This window comes from Durio zibethinus, chromosome 20 (assembly GCF_047325235.1).
Source record: "Durio zibethinus cultivar Kanyao isolate XHJ-2024 chromosome 20, ASM4732523v1, whole genome shotgun sequence".
NCBI classification, from domain to species: Eukaryota; Viridiplantae; Streptophyta; class Magnoliopsida; order Malvales; family Malvaceae; genus Durio; species Durio zibethinus.
The window spans coordinates 816665-827405 of NC_143181.1; the positions used below are offsets into that span (position 1 = coordinate 816665).

Here is a 10741-nt window from a genome sequence, read left to right on the forward strand (position 1 = left end):
TATTTAAATATTTTTTATACTTAAGCCTAAAAATAACACAAAACTGAGATGATTTCATGGAATTAATGATTTTGGTCCAAGTAATGGGTCATGCATAAACTTCATGGGCTTTTAGGACTAAACTTGGGTTAGGAAAAAAGCCCATTAAAATGGTTTGTGGAACACAGCCCACAGCCCACTGACCTCTCCCTCTTCTCAGTAATTCGCGAGATTTGACTCCACGCCTTCTTTTCACTTGACTTCAGGCCTTAAAGACACAAATTGAACAAAAACATACGAATACCCCCAGATCGTTCTTATTGCGCCTCTTAACGATTCTCCAATCATATAATCCCACGTGTGATGATAAACCCACTGACACATTTTAGTCAAAACAGTCAACCCATCCTGCGGATACAAAAAACAGAATCAAAACCCTTGTCTAAACATTTTTTTTTTTTTATAACCATCACTCTATTTAGAGGTAGAGCAAAGCAAAGCAAAGCCCTGAGGCAAAACTCTGTTTCTACTTTCTGTTCTCGGCAGGATCCGAATCTCAAATCCCATCTACATCGCGCATCAGGTAATAACTTAGTCATTTCAATGATTTCTAGGTTTTGAAACATGCGGTTTTATTTTTCTTTTCACTTTCTTGTTCGCAGTTAAGCTACTGTTTGGTTTTTTAGAAAATTTTCGGTTAGTTTCTTTGTGAAATGAGGGAAATGAAGTGAAAATGCTGAACATAGCGTTGCAGCATTTTCGATTTGGTTATTTTTAGATGTGTTTCGTTTTTGTTGTTGGATTCAATTATCTTTTTCTTGATTCAGGGTTTCTTTTGAGTACCAAGGCTCGAGCTACTCTCGTCCTCGTTATTTTCCATGGCGGTGCGTTATCTGCCTAATACTACTTATTTTCAGTTATGTAGATTTAATTTTTATCCTTCGTTCTTTCGAAGTTTTATTTTGCGTATGATTTGCTTGGTAATTGTGACAGATTGAAAAAATTCTTAAAGATGATGCTAGTGAGGAGAAGGGGGAGATGGCTAGAATGGTAAGCCATTATAATTTATGTAAATAAATATAATGCTGGTAATCATGGTTTAAAGGAAAAAAAAATACTACTTTTTTGGAATTCTGTGATTATACTTTTATTGCAGTCTTGCTATTTTGTTTATCTTCAATAAAATATGATATGCATGTTCTCTGTTACTGTCAGGCATCATTTGTTGGGGCAATTGCAATTAGTGACTTGGTTAAGACAACCCTTGGGCCAAAGGGAATGGTAAGTTTTCCTCGTTTAAAAATTAAAAGACTGAGTAACTATTTTTATTCTACTTTAAGTCATGACTTCCTTGTTGGTGAAATTTTCTGGCAGGATAAAATTTTACAATCAACCGGCAGAGGACGTGAAGTCACTGTTACAAATGATGGAGCTACCATCTTAAAGTCCCTGCCTATTGACAACCCAGCTGCAAAAGTCTTGATCGGTATCCTTATAATTGATTTTATCTTCTTGACTACACTTTATGAATAACTTGGTTGGTTTTTGGTCAACACTTTTAAAACTTGCATGAGTTTGAATTTTTTTTTGGTGTGCAAGACTATATGACAGAATTGTTAATGGTTCAGTGGGCCAAACAGAATTATTGAATTTTATGTGGAAATAGCTTTGTATTTTTAGATAATGACCTTAATACAAAATTCAGACATTTCAAAAGTTCAAGATGATGAAGTTGGTGATGGGACAACTTCTGTTGTTGTTTTGGCTGGAGAGCTTTTAAGGGAGGCAGAAAAGCTAGTGGCTGCTAAGATTCACCCCATGACCATAATATCAGGTTCTTTTGGCCTCATTTAGTACGTTGCTTTCTAGTGTTCTTCTTTTATGCTGCCTCTTGCTTGTCCTTATTCACCCTTGATAAATAAATATATATTTTTTGTCCTTTCCACTAAATGCTGCATTTATATTTTGAGGCTTGTATGTGTTATTATTGCAAAGGCATTAAACTAATGCAAATTTAAACTTGTTATCTAGTTTCCATATACTGATAGCATTAAGAGAGTCAGGGATTATAGCAATGTCATTCTTTTGTGTAATACTTTCTGACTTGCTTCTATCACATAAAATTGAAAGCAATTGCATTATAAAGGTGAACCTGAAAATTAACTGTTAAACTTTAATGCTTCTCTCTCTTTTTACTCCTGATGGTAGTAAAATTTTCAGCATCACATTTTCATTTAATTTGTGCAAATTTTCTTTCTGATCTTAATAGCTGCATAATTGCATTTGTATCTAGAATATATTTGGTTTTATTCTCTGTTTTATTTTGCTGGTGTGAAAACTGCCAAAGATGTTTTGTTTAAAAGATAACAATATATGCTGGTTTTTGTAGGTTATCGAATGGCGGCCGAGTGTGCTCGTAATGCTTTGTTGCAGAGGGTTGTGGATAACAAAGGGAATGCAGGTGAAGATTGTTGGATATCATTCATTTTATTTGTGTATGGATTGTATGATACCTGTATCATTTGCCCAATTTTTAGGTTTTGTTGCTTCCTTATTGAACTAGATTCTTTAATGTGCTTGACTTGATAAAATCTGTAATTGACTTTTTCTTGCCATTAGAATTCATCTTTACCCCTATCGTAGTTGTTTCTTATGCGCGTAGCATTTCTGAATTTTGCAGAGAAATTCAAGTCAGACTTGATGAAAATTGCAATGACCACTCTGAGTTCCAAAATTCTCTCTCAGGATAAGGAGCATTTTGCACAACTAGCTGTGGATGCTGTTATGAGGTTAAAGGTGATAATTTTATCTAACATTTAAAGATTAAAGATAAATGTTTCAATGAAGGGTGTTTTGGCAATTTTGTTGGCAATTCCCATTACATTTGTTTTATTACTTTAATTGAATTTTTTTTTTCCATATTTACTTACAGACTTGTATGGCATGTTTTTTGAAACTGCAGGGGAGCACAAATTTAGAGGCCATCCAAATTATCAAGAAGCCTGGAGGATCTTTGAAGGATTCTTTCTTAGATGAAGGGTGAGTTCTTATGAGCTTCTTATCCCTTCAATATTTACTACAATAGTTTTTTGGTGGGAGTGGCTGGGTCTCTAGTATGACATCCTTTCCTTTGATTCCCTATATTCTGCAAATTTTTGCTCCCATTTTATCACATTTATTTCTCATGGATAATTTTTTTTTTTATGTATCCTAATATTGTAAGAAAGAAGGATGCTATCAGCTGCAATTCGTTGCAGAGTTTGCTGCATTGTTTCTTATTGTCATTGAATGGTTAGGCATCACTTAGGAAATTTTATTTTATTGATTTAAACATAAATTTTATGCTTTCAGATTCATTCTTGACAAGAAAATAGGGCTTGGACAACCAAAACGAATAGAAAATGCTAAGATTTTGGTGGCAAATACTGCAATGGATACAGATAAAGTGAAGATATATGGTGCACGTGTTCGTGTCGATTCAATGTCTAAGGTTGCTGAAATTGAAGGGGCTGAGAAGGAAAAAATGAGAGAAAAGGTGCAAAAGATCATAGCACATGGGATTAACTGCTTTGTTAACAGGCAGTTGATTTACAATTTCCCTGAAGAACTCTTCGCTGATGCGGGAATACTTGCAATTGAGCATGCTGATTTTGATGGGATAGAGCGCCTGGCTTTGGTAACAGGTGGTGAAATCGCTTCAACCTTTGACAATCCAGAGTCAGTTAAGCTTGGACATTGCAAGCTTATTGAAGAAATTATGATTGGTGAGGACAAGTTGATCCACTTTTCTGGTGTTGCAATGGGTCAGGCTTGTACTATTGTGTTGAGAGGTGCAAGGTATGGTATTGCAGTATCTCCTCTTGTTGTTTTCCTTAATATTTTTGCATTCTCCATGACATGCTACTGTTTGTGGCAGCCATCATGTGCTGGATGAAGCTGAAAGGTCTCTGCATGATGCCTTGTGTGTGCTGTCTCAGACGGTCAATGATACTAGGGTATTGCTTGGAGGTGGATGGCCTGAGATGGTAATGGCGAAGGAAGTGGATGAACTTGCACGGAAGACTCCTGGAAAGAAGTCTCATGCTATTGAAGCTTTCTCACGGGCACTTTTGGCCATCCCAACAATTATTGCTGACAATGCTGGTCTGGACAGTGCAGACTTGGTAGCTCAGCTTCGTGCCGAGCATCACAAGGAGGGATGTAACGCAGGGATTGATGTCATCTCTGGATCTGTAAGTGCTGAAATTAAATTATTTTAAAAATCAAAATAGTATCTAATGTATTTATTATGGATGGTTTGTTTGAACATGGCTACAAATTTGTTTCTTTGGCCGTGTCTACCCATCTCCACTCTCCAGTCAGTAATTTCTTGTTTTGTCTTAAAAGATATTAAAAGATATAGTCTTAGTTGCTGAAACTTGTGATGCCCTTAATATGAAATTAGAATTATGGAGGAGTACATTGGAGTCTCAAGGTTTTAAATTGAGTAGATCTAAAACTGAATAAGTGGGTACTAGTGTGATTAAGTTGGATGGTGAGGGAGAATCAAAGAATAGCCAGTTTTGATATTTGGGATCAATTATTCAGAGTGATACTGAGATAGAAGTAGATGTTAAACATAGGATTCAAGCAAGATGGGCGAGGTGGCAAAGTGTTTCAAGTGTTTTGTGTGATTGTAACATGTTTTTAAAGTTAAAAACGAAGTTGTATAAAACAATTGTAAGGCTTGTATTACAATATAGAACTGAGTGTTGGGCTGTTAAGAAATAACATGAGAAGAAAATGAACGTAGCGGAGATAAAGATGCTTGGATGTGTGGTAAGATTAGAAGAGACAAATCAGATATGAAGAAATTTGAGAAAAATTAGGGGAAGTCCAAATTGAAGAGAAGATGAGAGAAGACTGTTTGTGATGGTTTGGACATGTTGAACATAGGCCTAACTGTGCGTCGGTTAGGAGAATTGAGTCTCTAGATCTAAGAGAGATCAAAACATCTAGAGGTAAACCACGAAAGATATGGATGCAAGTAATAATAAACAATATAATGGTTAAAAAATTAGATGAAAAGGTCGTTGTTGTTAGAAATGAGTGGCGCAAGAAGATTTAAACTATAACCTAACCTGATTTTCTTATTTGGTTTTTCATAGAGCTGACTCCAGAGTATGGGATATAAGACTTATTGTGTTGTTGTTGTCATTTTAAAAGATATTGCACTTAAAGTAGCGTTTGATTTTAAGATCACTGTGGTGATCCAAATACCAGAGTTAATAAGATCACTTTAGTGATTTGATTACTAATGTTTTAGATTATACTCTGTTTGGTGTAATATTAGAAATCATTAGTGTAATATTACAAGGCTGTGATCTAAGGTCATTGTCACTTAAGATGCCTAAGTTATTACCACCCTCGATTTTAAAGAGATCATCTCATATCAAACACCATCTAAGAGATTCGATATCTTGAGAGTATTCATCCTAATGTTATAGATTCAAATATTGATTGTTCACGACCTATTTGGTAGACAATATGGGTTTTGATTGTATTTGTATACAATCAAACAACATGGAATCCTTATAATTTTTCTTCCTAGCTGTGGCACCAATGTATGTTTCATCTTATTACAGGTAGGAAATATGGCTGATCTGGGAATCTCTGAATCCTTCAAAGTCAAGCAAGCTGTATTGCTCTCTGCAACTGAGGCTGCTGAGATGATTCTTAGAGTGGACGAAATTATTACATGTGCTCCAAGGAAGAGAGAAGACAGAATGTGAAAACGACACATTGCCAAGGGCACATTTATTGTAACGGATAACTATCTCGGCATTTGCTTCTTGATGTTGCTGCAATATTGTTGAATTCTAGAACTGATGTTTTGTGGCCTGTTTCAGTTTTGGCTCTTTTCAAGAACTGAAACCAACGGCTTTCTGATTCGGTAATCGTATTATTAATGATAAATTTTCCATAGCTGATTTGAGTTGAATATTTTTGCCTTCTGCAACTTATTGCTTTTTTTCTTTTACTTTTATGTTGTTTAAAATAATAATACCATTAAGAAGTTGGAAGCCATCATGCCAATTACATAACTACTTCCGTGGCAAACATAAAGAACTGGCTTGTATTATTACGTCTTTGTGGATCAACAGTCTATGATGACATGTTCAAAGTTTCGGAATTTCTACCTGATTTTCAGATTTCCCATTAGGCAGCCCGCAGTCTCCCTACTCATGAGGTTTGGAGAATTAGTTACACAACTCTGATACAATAATTTTCCCTCCAAATATATTAAGAAAGTAAATGCGTTCAAATTATTCAGATCTCATGTTCATTTATAGTGAAGCTGCTAAACGATGGAGGTCAACATAGCCAGACAGCACAGCTCGATTTCTTTCTTTCGCCTTTACCCGATATATGACCCTGCAGATTATAGCACCAACATCAGATCTCCATTCATTTGAGTTTACTTTTAAGATGTAACATTGACTTCAAGTCTTACTCGGAAGAAAGATTACAATATTCCGAACGAAATTGTACCTCATGCCTTCGAGCCACATCTCAGTAACCAATGTTTCACCAGGATACACATGTAAAAGAAATCGTCCAGATATGTTTTTGATCATGTCTGGATCTCCCCTGCAAATACATTTGATGATTGCCCGAACTGCAAACCCAAGGGTGCACAATCCATGCAAAATTGGCCGCGAGAATCTTTGAACATGGGACAACAAGAATAAATCAGTAAAACACTTAGGGTGCATATGCACTTTGTCAAGAAATGAAAACCAGACTTTTCAACAAAATTCAACTATAGCCTCAAAGACAAGAACAAGTAAGTATGATTAGCCTTCTGTAACGGCATTGAAGTTAAGTAGTGCACTAACCCTGCAACTTTTGCAACCATAGGATCTGAATGCAGAGGATTATAATCACCAGATAACCTATACAACAATGCCTGCCAAAGCAGAAAAGAAGTTACCAACTTCTGGAGAAGCTTGACATAAAAAAGCATCTCATAGACCCTTGAATACAGATGCTGTCAAACTAGTCCACTGTATATAAATTATATAACCGGAAAGGGATTGTAGTTAAAGAACACATCTTTTATTTTGAAAGCAACAGAAAAGCCATTAGAAACTAATCACGATATTTTAATGCTACATGCCTGAGAAGGTCGGCTACAATCCTCAAATACCGCAAAAGGTTGACTTTGTGGGATTCTCAAAGCTGAAGCCTGGTTTGCTGGATAGTTTGAGTATGTAAAGGGATGAGATGGATCTGAGAAGCCACCAGCACCCCGCAAAAAGATGCTTGACCTGAAGAATCATTTCTAGATTAATTAACTGCAGCATGATAGTATTAGAACAGATAATGTAGAAGAGAACTCACCGATTCATGCTCAATAGTTCACCAGACTCTTTCTCATAACTTCTGGTTTCAATCTCAAGTACTGCTGCTTTACCTTAATATCTCAGAGGAATGAAAAAAGCCATCAAGATTATTGCTTATAACAGATCACCATCCTTTCAAAAAATATACTTGCAAGCATTTCTTCTCTTTGGATTTTATTTTTACAGTTTTTCCAGAGGCTAACAAAATAAGGAAGCAACAACTAATTTCTTTGTGCTTATTATCCTCAAAAATTCACTTTTATGTACAGACACATTCATCAAAGTGAAGCCTGCCAGAGCAGCAGACTTATACTGCCATAAAACAATTAGACTTCATCATCTCTATTTAGACACATACCACCTGAAATTTCAGTTTACAGCATTTCAGGTAATGAGACCAAACCTTTATCATGCAATCCTGCAAGACTTATTTTATTATGTATCTGCAAAAAAGTTGACAACAACAATAATTAATTACAGTATTAAACAAAGTTGACAGAGAGATGCAAAACTATTGTATTCCTCTAGAAGACTACATTTATGTCCCAATGTTTTATAAGTATACAGCGTCATATTTAAGTGCCAGATGTATTTGATTAGAATCCAGTTGAAATTCTCAAACTAGGATAGTTGGATATGTGGGATTCTGAGCAATTTAATTTTCATCATCCCAGATATATATAATAATTCAGCGATAACCACATTCAGGAATATTATAATTTATAAACAACTTCCCAGTTGGCAGTATTATGGACTTACAGTGCCATTTGAAGGAAGTGGCTTGTATACTTCTATGTATTGTTGTCCATGCAACAGAAGACTTGGATCAAATCTGTTAATAACAAAAACTAGACAAATTCATGAGTTTATCTTTTGAAGCTTTAAACAAATTGTAAAACTCTGTCAATAAATCAAAGAGAAAAAGAAAGACTGCATTTTTTTTGAGAGAGAGGGTGGAGTTATATGATGTGGATTAGAACTTACGTCAAGCCAGGCAGATCCATATCTTGTGGCATAGATTCAAGTGTAAATATTGCAGAAAATGTTGGCAAAACCTGAGAAGCAGGTAATAGAAAGCTTATCATGTCCATAAGTAAACTTACAAACAAGCGACGTTGGTTTGTTTCTAGCAGATTAACACACCTCCAGTGCCTCCCAAGTCCCAAGCGATAAATAAAAAAAGTCTTTCTCTTTTCATTTCTTTTTACTGAAACCTCAGTTTGTGTTAACAATACTGACATATAAGACATCCCATTTGCAGTTCAAATCAGCTTTTCAGGAATTCAAAGGCAATTCCATATTACCACTCGGCTAAAACAAGTTAAGCTAGAACAAAATAACAAATTTGCAAACACATGTTCCAATTAAAGAATCATAACGAGAATATCATCTTTATTCTTTAGTTTCATAGTCAAAAACAAAAACCGACTGATTGATAACCTTGATAAACTGCTGTCCATTTTCATGGTAAACATATTTAAGTTCATCAGTATCAACAGCGTTTCCACCACATGCTCCAACACCCAAAGCATAGACAGCTACATCTCTGTGTACAAGGAAACATATCAATGTCATACAAATTACATTTAAAAATAAAAGTTGCATATGAAGCTGAGGAGCGAGGCAATACCTCTCAGTATAAGTATATGTTGTCTGCAACAAAAATTAGGTAAGAATCAGATAACAGAAGCATATACAAAAACAAGATGTGAAGAACCGGAATTCCATTCAAGAAAAGGATACCTCGGGGAATTTATGTGAAAGAAGGAGCTGCGGATTGCAAGCCGAAGTAACCGCCATAGCAGCTTCTTGAAGATGATTATCGATAACTAGCAGTATTAGATTGCAGCCAAGATGATGAATTGATGGTCAATAGTCAATCCCAATTAAAGGGTCAATGAATCTGATATATATTGAATTTTGAGGATCGATTTGGATAGAAGCTGAACAAAGAAATTGGTAATTACCAAATCTGAGAAACGAAAATAGAGGGTGGTTCAGACTTGACATCAGAGTGGGTCCATGTTGTTTTCATTTGTCTTAGGCGTTTAAGCAATCGGATGTGGTCTGGGTTCGGGCCTTTGGGATTCCAATGTTGTCACAAAAATAAATTAAATTATTTCACCAACTCTTTTTATTAGTTTTTCAGAATAGGTTCGTGACAGCGGGCCATGGTCCTTAATATTAGTTTTGATAGAGTTTGGGCTTTGGATGTCTATTGGCCTATTTTTATGCATTGGTCAAGATTATCTGCATGTTGAATCAGCTGAATTGGCCCATGGGTTTGAATTCAATCGGCATTGGTCCATAAGTGTATAAAAGTTTGTTAGGATTCAGATGTCTAGGGGTATGTCTGTTGGCCCATGGATTTGATTGGCATTGGTCGACATATGTATAGAAGCTAGTTAGGATTCAGTTGGGTTGGCCATGATTGAATCATGGTCTTGTCTCCTGAACCTGTATCATGTTCAGACTTGAAACTTGAAACTCATCAAAACCATACACTGTTCGCCAGTGACTGCCGCCGTCTAACTAAACACTTGAACTTTAACAATTGGTTTGTGGGCGGAAAAAGAAAAAAAAAGAAAAGAAAACACTTTTTTTTAAGAAAAAACAAAAAAACACTTAAACCCTTCTCTTCTCAACACTTCGCTAAGAGCCGTTTGGTATTCCAAAATGTCCTACAAGAGCGGAACCGCGCAGGTTAGGAAATACACGGAGGTGCGGCTTCTTAACGACGCCGTTCAGTCCTTGTCTTATCACGTCGTCAAAGAGCTTTTGTATAATGGGGTAATTGGTGCCGAACTCCTGTCCGAAGGAGTTCTTGAAAAGATGGATGAAAAAAAATGATGGTTAAAGTTAAAGATAGAATGTGTCTTTTGCGTTTATATTTTAACGCGTAAATAAAAAAGGTTGTGGTGGAAAAGAAATCAAGACGAAGAAAAATGATATTAAGAATGTCATATGAATTTGATATGTTAAAAATGATAAAAATAATAAAAATATTCTTAATTATTTGTTAAAAACTTAAAAAAAAAATCATTATACTTTTTTTTTTATCATCAGACGCCCTTAATAATTTTTATTCATAAATTAACTAATCCAAATTCGCTCTATTATTGTATTAACATTTGAATTTGATAAACTAAGTTAAAATCAATCAAATTTTGGCCTTTTTTTTTTTTAATGTTTATTTTCGAGACCCATCCTACGGCTATTTGGTACCGAGGAACATATTTGTTGTCATCCTTCGTTTTCACAATCGATGCTCCGTTCATTTCTTGAAGAAGTAACTTGCTTCAAATTGGAATTCGAGTTTAAATTAGCAGTCGAAGGGAAAGACGCCTGCTGGAGCCTTAGAAAATGGTTAGGACTGT

General features: G+C 35.5%; 2 protein-coding genes across 4 annotated transcripts; one reads left to right on the forward strand and one right to left on the reverse strand.

Annotated features, from left to right (window-relative positions):
* The first annotated feature begins 488 nt into the window (after positions 1–488).
* Positions 489–5959, forward strand: LOC111315263 (T-complex protein 1 subunit beta-like). 2 transcript variants are annotated; one of them, XM_022916857.2, is made up of 12 exons: positions 489–562; positions 807–863; positions 973–1029; positions 1195–1260; positions 1354–1465; positions 1685–1813; positions 2369–2440; positions 2660–2775; positions 2942–3018; positions 3331–3816; positions 3896–4211; positions 5604–5959. In XM_022916857.2, the coding sequence occupies exons 2-12, from the start codon at positions 858–860 to the stop codon at positions 5748–5750; spliced, it is 1584 nt and encodes a 527-aa protein (XP_022772592.1). In that variant the 5' UTR covers positions 489–562; positions 807–857; the 3' UTR covers positions 5751–5959. The 2 variants fall into 2 exon arrangements, with proteins under 2 accessions (XP_022772592.1, XP_022772593.1); XM_022916858.2 differs by lacking the exon at positions 1685–1813.
* A 107-nt stretch (positions 5960–6066) lies between these two features.
* LOC111315264 (enoyl-CoA hydratase 2, peroxisomal-like) lies at positions 6067–9248 on the reverse strand. Of its 2 annotated transcripts, none has more exons than XM_022916860.2 (11): positions 9108–9248; positions 8995–9017; positions 8805–8910; positions 8349–8419; positions 8124–8196; positions 7768–7807; positions 7363–7435; positions 7139–7289; positions 6858–6928; positions 6511–6684; positions 6067–6393 (listed from the first exon to the last, which is right to left on the reverse strand). In XM_022916860.2, exons 1-11 carry the CDS (start codon positions 9162–9164, stop codon positions 6306–6308), a joined length of 927 nt encoding a protein of 308 aa, XP_022772595.2. In that variant the 5' UTR covers positions 9165–9248; the 3' UTR covers positions 6067–6305. The 2 variants fall into 2 exon arrangements, with proteins under 2 accessions (XP_022772595.2, XP_022772596.2); XM_022916861.2 differs by having other exon boundaries at positions 6473–6684.
* Positions 9249–10741: the final 1493 nt, after the last annotated feature.